General features: G+C 37.3%; 1 protein-coding gene across 4 annotated transcripts in view; it reads right to left on the bottom strand.

The window, feature by feature from the left end:
- CA10 (carbonic anhydrase 10) overlaps positions 1-19992 on the bottom strand; it is a 615488-nt gene that overhangs the window by 457888 nt on the left and 137608 nt on the right. Inside the window, exon 3 of one of the 4 annotated variants that reach the window (XM_082371690.1) lies at positions 12075-12165. The exons of the other annotated variants lie outside the window; for them this stretch is intronic. Within the exon in view, the coding sequence (XP_082227816.1) occupies positions 12075-12090 (16 nt within the window). The 5' untranslated portion in view covers positions 12091-12165. The remainder of the gene's footprint in view (positions 1-12074; positions 12166-19992) is intronic. 4 annotated transcript variants of the gene reach the window in all.

Raw genomic sequence — 19992 nt, 5'->3', positions numbered from 1 at the left:
TATCTACTTATGATGATTTATTTGTAGATCTTGATGCTGAAAACTCATTTATCATTTGCAATGCAATTTGCCCATCTCTACAGATCATAAAAATTCACTGAATTATGCTTCTTCTTATGGTATAATTTAACATCTTGTTTTTCAGTACTAGAATAAATCACCATGATTAATATATAATTTCCATGTGTTATCCCTTAGCAGTCAATTGTAAACAATGCATTTTATATATTCACATGTATTTCAAGAGTTGATGAAACAAATTTTCTCACCTCATAGTTTCTTAAACCAAAAGGTACAAAGAGACACATCTAACCTATTTCAGAGTCAGAACAACAAAACTGCCCAGTTAATAAGAACACCAGCTGTACGTTTCTGGAATAAGTTCAATATCTTGCTGATTCTACCAAAATTGTGATTTATATTCAATACTATGGAAGAGACACATATATGTGTTTTGTTAGAAGTTGACAGTAGAGATTTTTAGTACAGCCATTCTGTGCCTTAGACATTAACAAGAGAGTTAAGGCTACTGAAATGAAGTGATTAAAGATCTAGAATAAAGATATGAATTTTGCATTAATCAATATGCTCCTACCTTACATTATTTTAACACTATTTCTACAAAGATACCGTGTTTCAATAATTAATAAATATTTTTCCTTAGAGAAAATGAGGCATGGAGAGATTAAGAGAATATCTTAAGAAACAAGAATGAGGTAATGATAAACAGCATTTATTGTCAACCAGTCTAGTTCTTGTTTTACAAAATAACAGATAAATAACATACTTTAATAATGAAAAAATTCCATTTTTAGTATAAAATTATTAAAATACTAACTTATTTTTAATACTGAAGAAATTTGCTAATTGTTCCCAGACATCTCAAAGCCAAGCCAAAAACAAGGCTCTTGTTTTTCTTATTCAAATCTTAAACTAGTCTAAAAAACAAAACAAAACAAAAAAATCCTTAAGATTCTCAAATACTTAAATGCTTTGAACTTCACTGGTATATTAGCAAGTTACTCTAATGTATATAACTAAGAAATTAGGCATTCATAAATATGAATTATGAATATCTCTATAGTATATCTTTTCCCCCATAAAATATAGTAAAGTATAACATAATAATTTAGTTAACCCTTCAGAACCTTAATGATTCTATAACATATCAATAAAATCATTTATAAAGCCATAAAAATAAATTCTGCTTCAAAATTAACTCTATACTTCATTATGCTTCTACGTTACAGTCCTAACATTAACTATGAATTTACTGGAATCTTAAAAGAAATTTTTATCTCAATTAGGTATCTACCTCTTGAGAGTTATTCGCTAAGCAGTGAGTAATAGAAAACTTCCAAGGCTCATTGAAATGAAAAGAGTGGGCAATCTACCAAGGCCACTCCTTAGCCAAGTGATTGGTTCCACCACCAGATATACACTGTGTGTTTTCTACCCCATGCCTATTTGGCATTATATTCATCAAACATTATGGCTCTTTAGGGTACTTTGCTAATAGTAAACATGATGAGTGTTCTATCTGGCCTGGGAGAGCTCTATTTCCCTGGTTTGGAGCAACCATCTAAGCCATTTCATGGATGGTCTATTCTTTACCAGACTGTCATGGTCCAGAGTAGCTATACTGGGGGCTAGTGTGGATTTGATCTGCAATGTTAATGTAATGATAAGTTCTTCAAGAATATCCTTTTATAAACTCACAAATTAGTGGTTTCAGAAAACTTTCTCTAAAATATATTGGTCTCTTGGCTGTATTGACCCATACTAACAAGTCACATGAGAAACAAACAGGGGCTGGAAAATGGTGGTCCATAAAACATGGACATGGAAGGAGAAGAGTGACAAATGAAAAGATAGGAAAGATGAGGGGAAACTGACTTAAGTGTTCAAGGAGAGAAGAGGATGAAAAACAGCCCTTAAGTATAACTTTTTTTATCTCACTAAGAGCTTCCATGGGTCTTAGAGGTAAAGTCAGATTGCAACTTTCATTATCTGATGTAGACTGAAGTAATGAGATCCAGAGAGAAAAAAGATGCAGAAGGCACATACTCCCAAATCCCTGATGACAGCAAAATGATCAGAGATCCTTTTCTTTATCTCTAGAAGGAAGTAGCACCTGATGTGACTTCTGCCTCCCCCTAAACCTGGAATCCCATATTGATAGAGCTTAAGTGCTACAGCAATAAACCAGTAGGTCCCTATGGGAGAAGGGATGAAGTCATGATGTATAACTTTATTTTCTGCCCCCTAGTTCCCAACCAGGTAAACTCAAAAAGGGTATGTGGCACACTTGTACCTAAAATTATGAAATATTGCAATAAAAATATTACAGAAATACAGAGAATAACATAACAATGCCACATCACCCCACACCCAGATTTAATAAATGTTAACATTTGTCATTCTTTCAACAGATCTCTCTTTGTGAAAAAAAAAAAAGCAAGTTCAGTGGAAGACCCATTTTCATAATTTTTAAGCACACTTTTCCCCTCTCTCACTGGAGAGCTGCTTTATGTCCTTCATGATGACTGTTTTTATATTTTTACTACATATATGCTTATCCATACAACAGAACTTTTTATAGAGTTTTTTGAAGTTTTACATAAGTGTAATCATATAGTGTTTATTCTGCTGTTTGCTTTTTCACATAAGATTTGTTGAGATTTATGTGTTGATATGGGTATATCTAGTTCATTTGTTTTAAGTGTAGTAAAGTACTCCTGCATAAATATATCTTTTCTAAAAATGTCATGGCAATTCTTGGACCCTCTTAGAAATTTGATTAAAATATTATTGAATTAATTCATCTGGGGAGAATTAGCCTCTTTTTTTTTTTTTAAACATCTTTATTGAAGTATAATTGCTTCACAGTGGTGTGTTAGTTTCTGCTTTATAACAAAGTGAATCAGCTACACATATACACACGTTCCCATATCTCCTCCCTCCCGCATCTCCCTCCCTCCCACCCTCCCCATCCCACACCCCCCAGGCGGTCACAAAGCACAGAGCTGATCTCCCTGTGCTATGCGGCTGCTTCCCACTAGCTATCTATTTTACATTTGGTAGTGTATATATGTCCATGACACTCTCTCACCCTGTCATATCTCACCCCTCCCCCTCCCCATATCCTCAAGTCCATTCTGTAGTATGTCTGTGTCTTTATTCCCATCTTGCCACTAGGTTCTTCATGACATTTTTTTTTCCTTAGATTCCATATATATGTGTTAGCATACTGTATTTGTTTTTCTCTTTCTGACTTACTTCACTCTGTATGACAGACTCTAACTCCATCCACCTCATTACAAATACCTCCAATTCATTTCTTTTTATGGCTGAGTAATATTCCATCGTATATATGTGCCACATCTTCTTTATCCATTCATCCGATGATGGACACTTAGGTTGCTTCCATGTCCTGGCTATTGTAAATAGAGCTGCAATGAACATTTTGGTACATGACTTTTTGAATTATGGTTTTCTCAGGGTATATGCCCAGTAGTGGGATTGCTGGGTCGTATGGTAGTCCTATTTTTAGTTTTTTAAGGAACCTCCATACTGTTCTCCATAGTGGCTGTATCAATTTACATTCCCACCAACAGTGCAAGAGTGTTCCCTTTTCTCCACACCCTCTCCAGCATTTATTGTTTCTAGATTTTTTGATGATGACCATTCTGACCAGTGTGAGATGATACTGCATTGTAGTTTTGATTTGCATTTCTCTAATGATTAATGATGTTGAGCATTCTTTCATGTGTCTGTTGGCAATCTGTTTATCTTCTTTGGAGAAATGTCTATTTAGGTCTTCTGCCCATTTTTGGATTGGGTTGTTTTTTTTTTTTTTGTTATTGAGCTGCATGAGCTGCTTGTAAATCTTGGAGATTAATCCTTTGTCAGTTGCTTCATTTGCAAATATTTTCTCCCATTCTGAGGGTTGTCTTTTGGTCTTGTTTATGGTTTCCTTTGCTGTGCAAAAGCTTTTAAGTTTCATTAGGTCCCATTTGTTTATTTGTGTTTTTATTTCCATTTCTCTAGGAGGTGTGTTGAAAAAGATCTTGCTGTGATTTATGTCATAGAGTGTTCTGCCTATGTTTTTCTCTAAGAGTTTGATAGTGTCTGGCCTTACATTTAGGTCTTTAATCCATTTTGAGTTTATTTTTGTGTATGGCTTTAGGGAGTGTTATCATTTCATTCTTTTACATGTAGCTGTCCAGTTTTCCCAGCACCACTTATTGAAGAGACTGTCTTTTCTCCACTGTATATTCCTGCCTCCTTTACCAAAGATAACGTGACCATATATGTGTGGGTTTATCTCTTGGCTTTCTATCCTGTTCCATTGATCTATATTTCTGTTTTTGTGCCAGTCCCATACTGTCTTGATTATTGTAGCTTTGTAGTATAGTCTGAAGTCAGGGAGCCTGATTCCTCCAGCTCTGTTTTTCTTTCTCAAGATTGCTTTGGCTATTCAGGGTTTTTTGTGTTTCCATACAAATTGTGAAATTTCTTGTTCCAGTTCTGTGAAAACTGCCAGTGGTAGTTTGATAGGAATTGCATTGAATCTGTAGATTGCTTTGGGTAGTATAGTCATTTTTCACAATGTTGATCCTTCCAATCCAGGAACATGGTATATCTCTCCATCTATTTGTATCATCTTTAATTTCTTTCTTCAGTGTCTTATAATTTTCTGTATGCAGGTCTTTGGTCTCCTTAGGTAGGTTTATTTCTAGATATTTTATTCTTTTTGTTGCAGTGGTAAATGGGAGTGTTTTCTTAATTTCACTTTCAGATTTTTCATTGTTAGTATATAGGAATGCAAGAGATTTCTGTGCATTAATTTTGTATCCTGCTACTTTACCAAATTCATTGATTAGCTCTAGTTGTTTTCTGGTAGCATCTTTAGGATTCTCTATGTATAGTATCATGTCATCTGCAAACAGTGACAGTTTTACTTCTTCTTTTCCAATTTGGATTCCTTTATTTCTTTTTCTTCTCTGATTGCTGGGGCTAAAACTTCCAAAACTATGCTGAATAATAGTGGTGAGAGTGGGTAACCTTGTCTTGTTCCTGATCTTAGAGGAAATGGTTTCAGTTTTTCACCATTGAGGACGATGTTGGCTGTGGGTTTGTCATATATGGCCTTTATTATGTTGAGGAAAGTTCCCTCTATGCCTACTTTCTGCAGGGCTTTTATCATAAATGGGTGTTGAATTTTGTCGAAATCTTTCTCTGCATCTATTGAGATGATCATACGGTTTTTCTCCTTCAATTTGTTAATATGGTGTATCACGTTGATTGATTTGCGTATATTGAAGAAACCTTGCATTCCTGGAATAAACCCCACTTGATCATGGTGTATGATCCTTTTAATGTGCTGTTGGATTCTGTTTGCTGGTATTTTGTTGAGGATTTTAGCATCTATGTTCATCAGTGATATTGGCCTGTAGTTTTATTTCTTTGTGACATCTTTGGTTTTGGTATCAGGGTGAAAATCAATGTAGGGAATTACAATGAGGGATTTTTATAATGTTGGCCTATTGTCACTTTTCTGGACAAAAATGACTTTAAAAAAACAATACAGTTTATTTTGAATATTATATTAGATTTAATTTCTAATGTTTAAGATTTTGCACAGTGATCTTACCTGGGAATAGGTTATACTGTCTTTTCTGTTTTTTTCTGATTTTGGTGTCAATATTTATTAACCTCACATAATGAGTTAGGCAGCTTTCCTCATTTTTCTATACTCTGGCACAGTTTGTATTATATGTGCACTATTTATACTCATACATCCATTTATCTCTATATTTCTATGAAAAACAGTTCTATAATGGTTACTGGTGCATTTTTTTCAAGCATGTTTAATTTCTATTTTTATAGAAAATTATCCAGCTCCTAAAATTTTAAGTAACTGATTGAAATAGTATCAAACTTTCTCTTATCTCTCCACTGTACCTATGGTTACATTACTTTTTCATTATTCATACTATTTATTTGTGCAGTCTCTCTTATTTTTTAATCGATCTTGCTTACTTGTGTTGTAGTACAATCTGTCTTGTTTATTTTTCAAAGAGCCAGTTCTAGTTCTGTTGATCACCTCATGTTTTTTTCCTATTTCATTGCTGCTTCTTTCCAGAGGATTCCTTTGCAAAATTCTAAAACACTTGAGGAAAGGTAATGCAATGGAAGTCAATAAAATCAATAAAGATGTGAATACACTCACTCCATGTAGAATAAAAATAATAGAGGAAACTAAAAATAAATTTTAAATGAGAATGTTCTGAATTCTTGACTAACGAAAAATATAAGAAGAACAATTTTTATTTAAAAGATTAAGCCTTAAACAAAAATTACTAGGAAGTTGGAAGTGCAAAAACTGTGTAATGCATGACTGTTTTTTGGAGGTAACAGGGTAGAGAAACTTAATAATTTACATTTTGTGTTTTACATTTTACGTATGTTAAAAATTTACAGCATTACTTTGTCTAAGCCTTTCTAATTTCTCTTTTTATATTTTTTCTGTTTCTGCCATGTGTTTGAAGCAGAAGAGGGGCTCAAAAATATTAACTTACAATGTCATCTCGACTAGAAATCAAGTAGCAGACATTATTTGAAGCTTCACATCTTCCATATCTCCTTCCCACTTAAAGAAATTTTGAAAGACACTCTCAGTCCCAAGAGTCATTAGAATTTGTAATTTGTAACTTACTAAATTAAAAACAAATTAAACTTAAACACAAATGTAGTGGCCTTCGTGAGTATTTTTCTTACTCCTGCTTTTGCATAGCCTTCCCTTCTCTAAACAGAATAGTTGATGCCCCTTTCTGCCTTTGTCCACATGCTTTCACTCATTCCCCCATTTCCCACGTGAACATTAAACATTAAACTGTGGGCTCCTGGAAGACAGGAAGTGCTTCTTATATTTTTTACTGCAGCACCTAGTACAGTTCCTAGGACAGAGTACTCAATGAATGTTTCTTGGATGGATAAGAGTGCTTCCTTTTGCCACTAATATTAGTCTACCTCATCTCTAAAAGTATGAATACTAGACCATAAAGACGCTCCAAGTCTAAATCTTACTCCTTCAAGGATCAGCCACCCTCTATTACAAAGCCTTCCTCTATACTTCCAATTGGAAATAATTTTTTTCCTCTTTTTATTTGTAATGTAGTTTAATATCTCTCTTTTATGGCACATTATTTTCTATGTTATAGGACAGTGATTTATGGAAATAGACTCCTTTTTTTAAAATTAATTAATTTATTTATTTATTTTTGGCTGTGTTGGGTCTTCGTTTCTGTGCCAGGGCTTTCTCTAGTTGCGGCGAGCGGGGGCCACTCTTCATCACGGTGCGTGGACCTCTCACTATCGCGGCCTCTCCTGTTGTGGAGCACAGGCTCCAGACGCGCAGGCTCAGTAATTGTGGCTCACGGGCCCAGTTGCTCTGCGGCATGTGGGATCTTCCCAGACCAGGGCTCGAACCCGTGTCCCCTGCATTGGCAGGCGGATTCTCAACCACTGCACCACCAGGGAAGCCCTAGACTCCTTTTTATAGGACTGTAAAACTCTTATACCAGGATATAATTTGTGTTTTATACATAGCAAAGCAAATTGTAAATATTTACTGAATAAATAGTTTAAAATATACATTTTAGGACTTCCCTGGTGGTGCAGTCATTAAGAATCTGCCAACCAATGCAGGGGACACAGGTTCAATCCCTGGTCCAGGAAGATCACACATCCTGCGGAGCAACCAAGCCCTTGCATCACAACTACTGAGCCTGCGCTCTGGATCCCGTGTACCACAACTACTGAAGCCCACTTTTAGAGCCCGTGCTCCACAACAAGAGAAGTCACCACAATGGGAAGCCTACGTACCTCATCGAAGAGCAGCCCCCATTCGCCACAACTAGAGAAAGCACGCACACATCAAGGAAGACCCAACACAACCAAAAATAAATAAATAAATTTATTAAAATATATATATATATAAATTTTAAACATTGAATTTTCCACTTCATTATTTAATCACTATTTTTACCAGGCCTTCATGAAGTTTCCTGAACTATGGTTTTGACATATTATTTGGAGATAAGATATCCTGTGGGTGTTAAATGTTGTTTTCCTTCTCTAATCAACTTCTCAACAGTGGCTTTGTAGCAGGGATGCAAGCAACTTCCTAGCTTTTAGAGGATCTCTAAAACAATGGCCAAATGTAATCTATAAGAACATTTCTCTTCTGAATTTATAATTTTAAGATGTTTAACATTTTGGTTTGAAATATAAGCTTTGAATCATAAACTTTCTTGTCCCTCTAAAATTAAACATCTCATGATAGATTAGTTCGTCATAACAAAAAGCTAAAAATTTCTTAATCAGTTATCTAATCAATATATAAAATATGAGATAGTTTATTAAAGCAAATGAGAAAAAATGTCTACTTTGCAGAAGTACATTTAGATTTTTCCCCTCTTCTTCCCCTTCCCCCTCCTCATCTTCCTTTCTCTTCCCCCTCCTCCCCCTCCTTCCTCTTCTTTTCTTCTTCTCCACCTCCTCTTCTCCTTCCCCCACCCCTCCCCCTCCTCCTACCCATTTCCTCTTCCCCTTCTCTATATATCAAGGGTCTGTAACATGGGATAGCTGGTTTCACACTTTATAATGGAAATGTAGGGAAATACACATGAAACACTACAAGAACTACATATATAGTGACATGACCCAGGAAAAGCTACAGGGGATCAGGATATAGAAAAGGGACTATGGATTTGTGGGGAAGACAGTCTTCAAGGGAACAGAGACCAGAAGTACATGCTGATGGAGAAATGACTTTATAATCACAGAAGAGCAAAGTGGAAATTCAAAAAGTAGTGAGCATTGTCTTCCCAGGTAACTAGCTCCAAGGGTATAGCTGTGAACACAGTTTGTTTCAGTATCATCCATGGCCAAGAAGGCAGAACTGCCTAGGAGGACAGAAGGATTGAAGGCAAGTTCACGTCCAGGGTGAGCCAGGGGGCTGCATCAGGGAACCTGTACCTGGGGTGAGGAAGAAGCCTGGCCAGGAAGACCTTCCACCTTTCTGCTCCAATATGCCATGAGCTAAGTAACAGTAGCTTGCCATTTATTAAACACAATGCTAAGCAATTTCTCTTATAATTCTTATAAATTCTTACAATTCTGTGATGATTATTATTTCAATTTTACAGATGAGAAAACTGAGGACAGAGAGGAACTTGCCCTGATTCTCTCAAAATCCTAAATTCTCACAATAACCCTACAAGTTAAGCATTATTAATCTTATTTACAGATGAGACTACTGATATTTGGAGAGACTGAGGAACTTAACAGTGACCACTTAGATAATAAATAAGAGCCAAAATTTAAATATAAGTCCATGAACCCAAAAAGAAAGCACAGAATCATATACCTGTGTGTATGACAACTTTGGATACCATATTGCTTCCTATGATACCAGAAGCTCCTAAATGGTAGTGGCTATGGCAGCTGAAATGCTTATTGAGTTCTACTTTGTGCAAAGCCCCAAGTTTTATAGAATTTTAGACATGAAAAAGACTTCAGGTACCTTTTATTCCAAGGTACTTACTTTACACTTATTTTTATTTATTTAATAAGAAAATACTCCAAAAGAAGTGAATTGTTCAAAATTAAACTGTGTTCGATATGTTTAATAATTATTTGTTAAAGGGACAGATGGGAGTCACACACAAAGAAATCTATTCTGTCCTACCAACATGTGTAGTTTCATGATAGCAAGTTTAATGTTTTCTGATTAACAGTCTAATGATTTTTTAATATCAAATGAATTTTCTTTGTAAAACTGGAAGATTGAACAAGGGTAAGCTTGAATATAAAAGAGGAAATGGGAATATGTTAATTACCAAAATAAACTGTTTTAAAGTTAAGTAGCTGTTAGTGCTTTTTCTGCTCTGGATTGATGCTAAAAGGAATTCCTCTGCTGTAGACAGGGAATTAGGAAACCTGGAAAAATCTCAGTGTAATTTGTTTACTGGCTAGGAATGTATATAGACATCAGTGTCATGTGAGAAATTTTAAATTAAATCTTTCACTAAGCATGGTAAGAAGCTGATAAGCTGAGAAAATGAAAAACTGGGAAAAGCAAATATATAACAATTCTGTTGAAACACTTATAATCATCCGTACAAAAAACTTCCACAGAAAAGAGAGCACTCACTGAACAAAAAATTATTAAACAAAATGAAATAGTATGAGGAAATGACTCAACATGGGGGAGAGTCAAAAGTCAAAAGCTAAAATAAAAGTGAGATTTTGTGCTGCAAGAACTAGAAATAATATATAATCCTGAGAGAGATAACATATTTACAAAAAAAAAGTGAAGTGAAAGAAGAGATAGAAATCATGTGGGGAAACCATGTGGGGAAAAGAAAACTAGATTTAAAAATAATTGACAATAGACTGAATATATAAGAACAAAATTAAAACTCAGTGGATACACTAAACAGCAAGTATAATTCAGTTGAAGACAGAAGTAGAGAATTAGAAAATAGATTGAAGAAGCCACATAAAATGCAGCACACAGAGAAAATTATAAAAAAATTAAAAAGAGAGACTCAGAGACCTAGAGGATAGAAAGAGATCAGCTTCCAAGAAACAATAATTTATTTGGCTATATACTAATAGTTTGTTAGTTTTCTCATGCCTTTAATGATAGTATTTTACTAACATTCACTTTTACATTTGCAATGTCGGAGGTACTATACTGATTAAATTTAGATTTTGTTAATTCATGTATGCATGGTATACATTTGAGGATAACTCTTAAATGAAATTTAGAATTCTCAAAAACTTGAGGAAGCAAAGATAAATCATGACAAACAAAAATACAATAGAAGGCTGTAGAAGTGTGACCATATATATCAGTAAACATAATAAAAGAAAATAGAATTAAACTGCCATGTTAAAAAAAGAATATAAGATCCCATTTTTTTATAAAACCAAAGTTATATACTTTAAATTAATGAAATAACAACTCAAATTCATATGAAAGAGTAAAGGACTAAGACAAGTCAAGAAGTATAAGGAATGATGACTCATTATGCCAGATATTGGGACTTATATAAATATAACCTGTAGACAACTAGACTGAGGTGACAGGAAGAAAAGCCCACAATCACATGTTTGTATATATTGCAAGTTGGAACATGATGGAAATGTCATTAAAGATCAGTATACAGTAAAGGATAGACAACTTAATACATTGTAGGGAATCAACTGGTTGTGGGGAAAATTTGGATTCCTATCTCATACCATATATATAAAATACAAAAATGTGAAAAGCAAAATATAAAACTTAGAGAGAAATATAGAAGAATACTTGTACAGAATAGGGGAAATTAATGAACTAATACAAATTCCACAAGCTATAAAGATGTTTTATGAATGAATAAATGTGACATATTGACCCTTTAAAATCTCTATAAACAAAATGAAGTCTTAGACTGAGAAAAGATATTTGCTGGGCACATAACTGACATGATGTAATATTAGTAACCAGAACCCTTACAAATTCATAAAAAAAACACACAAATGATTTGAACTAAAATTCATAGTATACCCAATCATGTGAAAAGATGCTCATTTTCACTAGTAAACCATAGAAATGCATATTTAAACAACAATGACATATAAATTCATATCCATCAGCAAAATTTTTCCATCAATTGGGCAAAAATTTCAAAGAAGAAAGTGGGTGAATAATTGCAGTACATTCATACAATAGAATATTAAAGATCAGATAAAATTAATGAACTACACCTACATCTATAAACATGTATATATTTCAAAAACATAATATGAATTAAAAAGGCAAGTTGCAAAAGGACATGATGCAACGTTTATGAACAGATACATATAACAAGAATAAAAATGATTCATCAACTCTAGTGGAGTGCTTTCCTCTGGTTACAGAGAGAGAGAAAATGGAATTGAGAAATTTTTAGCTGTATAAAGGCATTTTCTGTTTTAAAAAATGTCGCTAAAGACAAATAAGAAAAATGCTTGTTTACTTTTTGCTGCTGACATTGTTTTCTTCGGTAGGTGGCATCATGCTGAGGTTGGGTCATGAAGCCGGTAACTTTACGTATCAATAGGTTATAACTGCAAAAGAGGGATAACCATTTTGAAGAAGGACCATTCCCACCATTTTATTACTCTATATTTCCAGTGCAAAGCAGAGTGCCTTGTATTTCAATCACCACCCATTTAATGTCACACTGACTGGAAAGAGCTAATTCTAGTTTTCGTTTTTTAATAGATTCCAACATTTGTGCATTTTAGTTGTTTAAAAATGAGGTCATTTTCTTATTGCCTTTATTCTCTTTAATAAAGAAGGTAATCTTAGTTGTAAAATTATAAATTTTTTTCATGAAATTCAGTATGGCTTTTTGTTTTAATTTTGTATTAGCTCTAAAATTAAAAAAAAAAAATTTTCTTACTTGACTCTCATGCCAAAAGATTACCTGTTACTGCTTCAGTCATTCTGAATACTTGAAGAGAAGGGTTAGTTTATTTTGTTTAATTTAACTAATCACACTAACAGCTTTCAGCAGGTGAAATTTATTTGAGGATTTTTTTTTTTTTTTACAAGGAACAATCTAAACATATACCTTATATTTTTATATAACTTTAACTTTCTTTTTTAAACTGTTACCTGTCATACATGCAGAAAAGTGCACAGACCATAAGTGTATATAGCCTGATGAATTTTCACAAAGTGAACAGCTCTGTGTATTTACTACCTAAAATTCCTCAAAAGGAGGGAGGAGAGAAGATGGCGGAAGAGTAAGACGCGGAGATCACCTTCCTTCCCACAGATACAGTAGAAACACATCTACACGTGGAACTGCTCCTACAGAACACCCACTGAACGCTGGCAGAAAACGTCAGACCTCCCAAAAGGCAAGAAACTCCCCCCATACTTGGGTAGGGCAAAAGAAGAAAGAAATAACAGAGACAAAAGAATAGGGATGGCACCTGCACCAGTGGGAGGGAGCTCTGAAGGAGGAAATATTTCCACGCACTAGGAAGCCCCTTCACGGGCAGAGACTGCGGGTAGCAGAAGGGGGAAGCTTCAGAGCCACGGAGGAGAGCGCAGCCACAGGGGTGTGGAGGGCAAAGCAGAGAGATTCCCGCACTTCCCGCACGGAGGCTCGGCGCTGACCAGCACTCACCAGCCCGAGAGGCTTGTCTGCTCAGCCGCCGGGGCGGGCGGGGCTGGGAGCTGAGGCTCTGGCTTCGGGCGGATCGCAGGGAGAGGACTGGGGTTGGCGGCGTGAACACAGCCTGAAGGGGTTAGTGCACCACAGCTAGCCGGGAGGGAGTCTGGGAAAAAGTCTGCAGCTGCCAAAGAGGCAAGAGACTTTTTCTTCCCTGTTTCCTGGTGCGCGAGGAGAGGGGATTCAGAGCGCTGCCTAAACGAACTTCAGAGACGGGCACGAGCCGCGGCTAACAGCGCGGATCCCACAGCAACAGGGGTGCAGAGGGCAAAGCGGAGAGATTCCCGCACAGAGGCTCGGCGCCGAGCAGCGCTCACCAGCCCGAGGGGCTTGTCTGCTCCCCCGCCGGGGCGGGCGGGGCTGGGAGCGGAGGCTCGGGCTTCGGTTGGATCTCAGGGAGAGGACTGGGGTTGGCGGCGTGAACACAGCCTGAAGGGGTTAGCGCACCACAGCTGGCTGGGAGGGAGACCGGGAAAAAGTCTGCAGCTGCCGAAGAGGCAAGAGACTTTTTCTTGCCTCTTTGTTTCGCGGCGCGCAAGGAGAGGGGATTCAGAGCGCCGCCTAAACGAACTCCAGAGACTGGCGTGAGCCGCGGAGATCAGCGCGGACCCCAGAGACGGGCGTGAGACGCTGGGGCTGCTGCTGCCACCTCCAAAAAGCCTGTGTGTGAGCACAGGTCACTCTCCACACCGCCCCTCCCGGGAGCCCGTGCAGCCCGCCACTGCCAGGGTCCCGTGATCCGGGGACAACTTCCCCGGGAGAACGCACTGCGCACCTCAGGCTGGTGCAACGTCACGCCGGCCTCTGACGCCGCAGGCTCGCCCCGCCTCCTCCGTACCCCTCCCTCCCCGCGGCCTGGGTGAGCCAGAGCCCCCGAAGCAGCTGCTCCTTTAACCCCATCCTGTCTGGGCGGGGAACAGACGCCCTCAGGCGACCTACACGCAGAGGCGAGTCCAAATCCAAAGCTGATCCCCAGGAGCTGTGCGAACAGAGAAGAGGAGGGGAAATCTCTCCCAGCAGCCTCAGAAGCAGCGGATTAAAACTCCGCAAACAACTTGATGTGCCTGCATCTGTTGAATACCTGAATAGACAATGAATCATCCCAAATTCAGGAGGTGGACTTTGGGAGCAGGATATATTAATTTTTCCCCTTTTCCTTTTTTTTTGTGAGTGTATATGTATATGCTTCTGGGGGAGATTTTGTCTGTATAGCTTTGCTTTATAATAGCTTTATTTTACTTCACTATATTATAGCCTCTTTCTTTCTTTCTTTCATTCTATTTTTTCTCCCTTTTACTCTGAGCCGTGTGGACGAAAGGCTCTTGGTGCTTCAGCCAGGCATCAGGACCGTACCTCGGAGGTGGGAGAGCCAACTTCAGGACACTGGTCCACAAGAGACCTCCCAGCTCCACGTAATACCAAATGGCAAAAATCTCTCAGAGATCTCCATCTCAACCTCAAGACCCAGCATCACTCAATGACCAGCAAGCTACAGTGCTGAACACCCTATGCCAAACAACGAGCAAGACAGGAACACAGCCCCATCCATTAGCAGAGAGGCTGCCTAAAATCATAATAAGGCCACAGACACCCCAAAATACACCACCAGACGTGGACGTGCCCACCAGAAAGACAAGATCCAGCCTCATCCACCAGAGCTCAGGCACTAGTTCCCTCCACCAGGAAGCCTACACAACCCACTGAACCAACCTTAGCCACTGGGAAAGATACCAAAAACAACGGGAACTACGAACCTGCAACCTGTGATAAGGAGACCCCAAACACAGTAAGATAAGCAAAATGAGACGACAGAAAAACACACAGCAGATGAAGGAGCAGGGTCAAAACACACTAGACTTAACAAATGAAGAGGAAATAGGTAGTCTACCTGAAAAAGAATTCAGAATAATGATAGTAAGGATGATCCAAAATCTTGGAAATAGAATAGACAAAACGCAAGAAACATTTAACAAGGACGTAGAAGAACTAAAGAGGAACCAAGCAATGATGAAAAACACAATAAATGAAATTAAAAATACTCTAGATGGGATCAGTAGCAGAATAACTGAGGCAGAAGAAAGGATAAGTGACCTGGAAGATAAAATGGTGGAAATAACTACTGCAGAGCAGGATAAAGAAAAAAGAATGAAAAGAACTGAGGACAGTCTCAGAGACCTCTGGGACAATACTAAACGCACCAACATTCAAATTATAGGGGTCCCAGAAGAAGAAGAGAAAAAGAAAGGGACTGAGAAAATATTTGAAGAGATTATAGTTGAAAACTTCCCTAATATGGGAAAGGAAATAGTTAATCAAGTCCTGGAAGCACAGAGAGTCCCATACAGGATAAACCCAAGGAGAAACACGCCAAGACACATATTAATCAAACTGTCAAAAATTAAATATAAGGAAAACATATTAAAGGCAGCAAGGGAAAAAAACCAAATAACACACAAGGGAATCCCCATAAGGTTAACATCTGATCTTTCAGCAGAAACTCTGCAAGCCAGAAGGGAGTGGCAGGATATACTTAAAGTGATGAAGGAGAAAAACCTACAACCAAGATTACTCTACCCAGCAAGGATCTCATTCAGATGTGATGGAGAAATTAAAACCTTTACAGACAAGCAAAAGCTGAGAGAGTTCAGCACCACCAAACCAGCTTTACAACAAATGCTAAAGGAACTTCTCTAGGCAAGAAACACAACAGAAGGAAAACACCTACAATAACAAACCTAAAACATTTAAGAAAATGGGAATAGGAACATACATATCGATAATTACCTTGAATGTAAATGGATTAAATGCTCCCACCAAAAGACACAGGCTGGCTGAATGGATACAAAAACAAGACCCATATATATGCTGTCTACAAGAGACCCACTTCAGACCTAGGGACACATACAGACTGAAAGTGAGGGGATGGAAAAAGATATTCCATGCAAATGGAAATCAGAAGAAAGCTGGAGTAGCAATTCTCATATCAGACAAAATAGACTTTAAAATAAAGACTATTACAAGAGACAAAGAAGGACACTATATAATGATCAAGAGGAAGGTATAACAATTGTAAATATTTATGCACCCAACATAAGAGCACCTCAATACATAAGGCAAATACTAACAGCCATAAAAGGGGAAATCGACAGCAACACAATCATAGTAGGGGAATTTAACACCCCACTTTCACCAATGGACAGATCATCCAAAATGAAAATAAATAAGGAAACACAAGCTTTAAATGATACATTAAACAAGATGGACTTAATTGATATTTATAGGGCATTCCACCCAAAAACAACAGAATACACATTTTTCTCAAGTGCTCATGGAACATTCTCCAGGATAGATCATATCTTGGGTCACAAATCAAGCCTTGGTAAATTTAAGAAAGTTGAAATAGTATCAAGTATCTTTTCCGACCACAACGCTATGAGACTAGATATCAATTATAGGAAAAGATCTGTAAAAAATACAAACACATGGAGGCTACACAATACACTACTTAATAACGAAGTGATCACTGAAGAAATCAAAGGGGAAATCAAAAAATACCTAGAAACAAATGACAATGGAGATACGACGACCCAAAACCTATGGGACGCAGCAAAAGCAGTGCTAAGAGGGAAGTTTATAGCAATACAAGCCTACCTCAAGAAACAGGAAACATCTCGAAGAAACAACCTAACCTTGCACCTAAAGCAATTAGAGAAAGAAGAACAAAAAAACCCCAAAGCTAGCAGAAGGAAAGAAATTATAAAGATCCGGTCAGAAATAAATGAAAAAGAAATGAAGGAAACAATAGCAAAAATCAATGAAACTAAAAGCTGGTTCTTTGAGAAGATAAACCAAATTGATAAACCATTAGCCAGACTCATCAAGAGAAAAAGGGAGAAGACTCAAATCAATAGAATTAGAAATGAAAAAGGAGAAGTAACCACTGACACTGCAGAAATACAAAAGATCATGAGAGATTACTACAAGCAACTCTACGCCAATAAAATGGACAACCTGGAAGAAATGGACAGATTCTTAGAAATGCACAAACCGCCGAGACTGAACCAGGAAGAAATAGAAAATATGAACAGACCAATCACAAGCACTGAAATTGAAACTGTGATTAAAAACCTTCCAACAAACAAAAGCCCAGGACCAGATGGCTTCACAGGTGAATTCTATCAAACATTTAGAGAAGAGCTAACACCTATCCTTCTCAAACTCTTCCAAAATATTGCAGAGGGAGGAACACTCCCAGACTCATTCTACGAGGCCACCATCACCCTGATACCAAAACCAGACAAAGATGTCACAAAGAAAGAAAACTACAGGCCAATATCACTGATGAACATAGATGCAAAAATCCTCAACAAAATACTAGCAAACAGAATCCAACAGCACATTAAAAGGATCATACACCATGATCAAGTGGGGTTTATCCCAGGAATGCAAGGATTCTTCAATATACGCAAATCAATCAATGTGATACACCATATTAACAAATTGAAGGAGAAAAACCATATGATCATCTCAATAGATGCAGAGAAAGCTTTCGACAAAATTCAACACCCATTTATGATAAAAGTCCTGCAGAAAGTAGGCATAGAGGGAACTTTCCTCAACATAATAAAGGCCATATATGACAAACCCACAGCCAACATTGTCCTCACTGGTGAAAAACTGAAACCATTTCCACTAAGATCAGGAACAAGACAAGGTTGCCCACTCTCACCACTATTATTCAACATAGTTTTGGAAGTGTTAGCCACAGCAATCAGAGAAGACAAAGAAATAAAAGGAATCCAAATCGGAAAAGAAGAAGTAAAGCTGTCACTGTTTGCAGATGACATGATACTATACATAGAGAATCCTAAAGATGCTACCAGAAAACTCCTAGAGCTAATCAATGAATTTGGTAAAGTAGCAGGATACAAAATTAATGCACAGAAATCTCTTGCATTTCTATACACTAATGACGAAAAATCTGAAAGTGAAATTAAGAAAACATTCCCGTTTACCATTGCAACAAAAAGAATAAAATATCTAGGAATAAACCTACCTATGGAGACAAAAGACCTGTATGCAGAAAATTATAAGACACTGATGAAAGAAATTAAAGATGATACAAATAGATGGAGAGATATAACATTTTCCTGGATTGGAAGAATCAACATTGTGAAAATGACTCTACTACCCAAAGCAATCTACAGATTCAATGCAATCCCTATCAAACTACCACTGGCATTTTTCACAGAACTAGAACAAAAAATTTCACAATTTGTATGGAAACACAAAAGACCCCGAATAGCCAAAGCAATCTTGAGAACGAAAAATGGAGCTGGGGGAATCAGGCTCCCTGACTTCAGACTATATTACAAAGCTTCAGTAATCAAGACAGTTTGGTACTGGCACAAAAACAGAAATATAGATCAATGGAACAGGATAGAAAGCCCAGAGATAAACCCACACACATATGGTCACCTTATCTTTGATAAAGGAGGCAAGCATATACAGTGGAGAAAAGACAGCCTCTTCAATAAGTGGTGCTGGGAAAATTGGACAGATACATGTAAAAGTATGAAATTAGAACACTCCCTGACACCATGCACAAAAATAAACTCAAAATGGATTAAAGACCTAAGTGTAAGGGCAGACACTATCAAACTCTTAGAGGAAAACATAGGCAGAACACTCTATGACATACATCACAGCAAGATTCTTTTTGACCCAGCTCCCAGAGAAATGGAAATAAGAACACAAATAAACAAATGGGACCTAATGAAACTTAAAAGCTTTTGCACAGCAAAGGAAACCATAAACAAGACCAAAAGACAACCATCAGAATGCGAGAAAATATTGGCAAATGAAGCAACTGACAAAGGATTAATCTCCAAGATTTACAAGCAGCTCATGCAGCTCAATAACAAAAAAAAAACGAACAACCCAATCCAAAAATGGGCAGAACACCTAAATAGACATTTCTCCAAAGAAGATATACAGATGGCCTACAGACACATGAAAGAATGCTCAACATCATTAATCATTAGAGAAATGCAAATCAAAACTACAATGCGGTATCATCTCAGGTATCATCTCACACCGGTCAGAATGGCCATCATCAAAAAATCTAGAAACAATAAATGCTGGAGAGGGTGTGGAGGAAAGGGAACACTCTTGCACTGTTGGTGGGAATGTAAATTGATACAGCCACTATGGAGAACAGTATGGAGGTTCCTTAAAAAACTACAAATAGAACTACCATACGACCCAGCAATCCCACTACTGGGCATATACCCTGAGAAAACCATAGTTCAAAAAGAGTCATGTACCAAAATGTTCATTGCAGCTCTATTTACAATAGCCAGGACATGGAAGCAACCTAAATGTCCATCGACAGATGAATGGATAAAGAAGATGTGGCACATATATACAATGGAATATTACTCAGCCATAAAAAGAAATGAAATGGAGGTATTTGTAATGAGGTGGATGGAGTTAGAGTCTGTCATACAGAGTGAAGTAAGTCAGAAAGAGAAAAACAAATACAGTATGCTAACACATATATATGGAATCTAAGGAAAAAAAAAAGGTCATGAAGAACCTAGTGGCAAGATGGGAATAAAGACACAGACCTACTAGAGAATGGACTTGAGGATATGGGGAGGGGGTGGGGTGAGATGTGACAGGGTGAGAGAGTGTCATGGACATATAT

The sequence above is a fragment of the Balaenoptera borealis genome (assembly GCF_965194805.1).
Source record: "Balaenoptera borealis genome assembly, chromosome: 20".
Taxonomy (NCBI): domain Eukaryota; kingdom Metazoa; phylum Chordata; class Mammalia; order Artiodactyla; family Balaenopteridae; genus Balaenoptera; species Balaenoptera borealis.
Note: the sequence above shows the minus strand (reverse complement) of the source record. Positions and strands in the feature narration are given on the sequence as shown.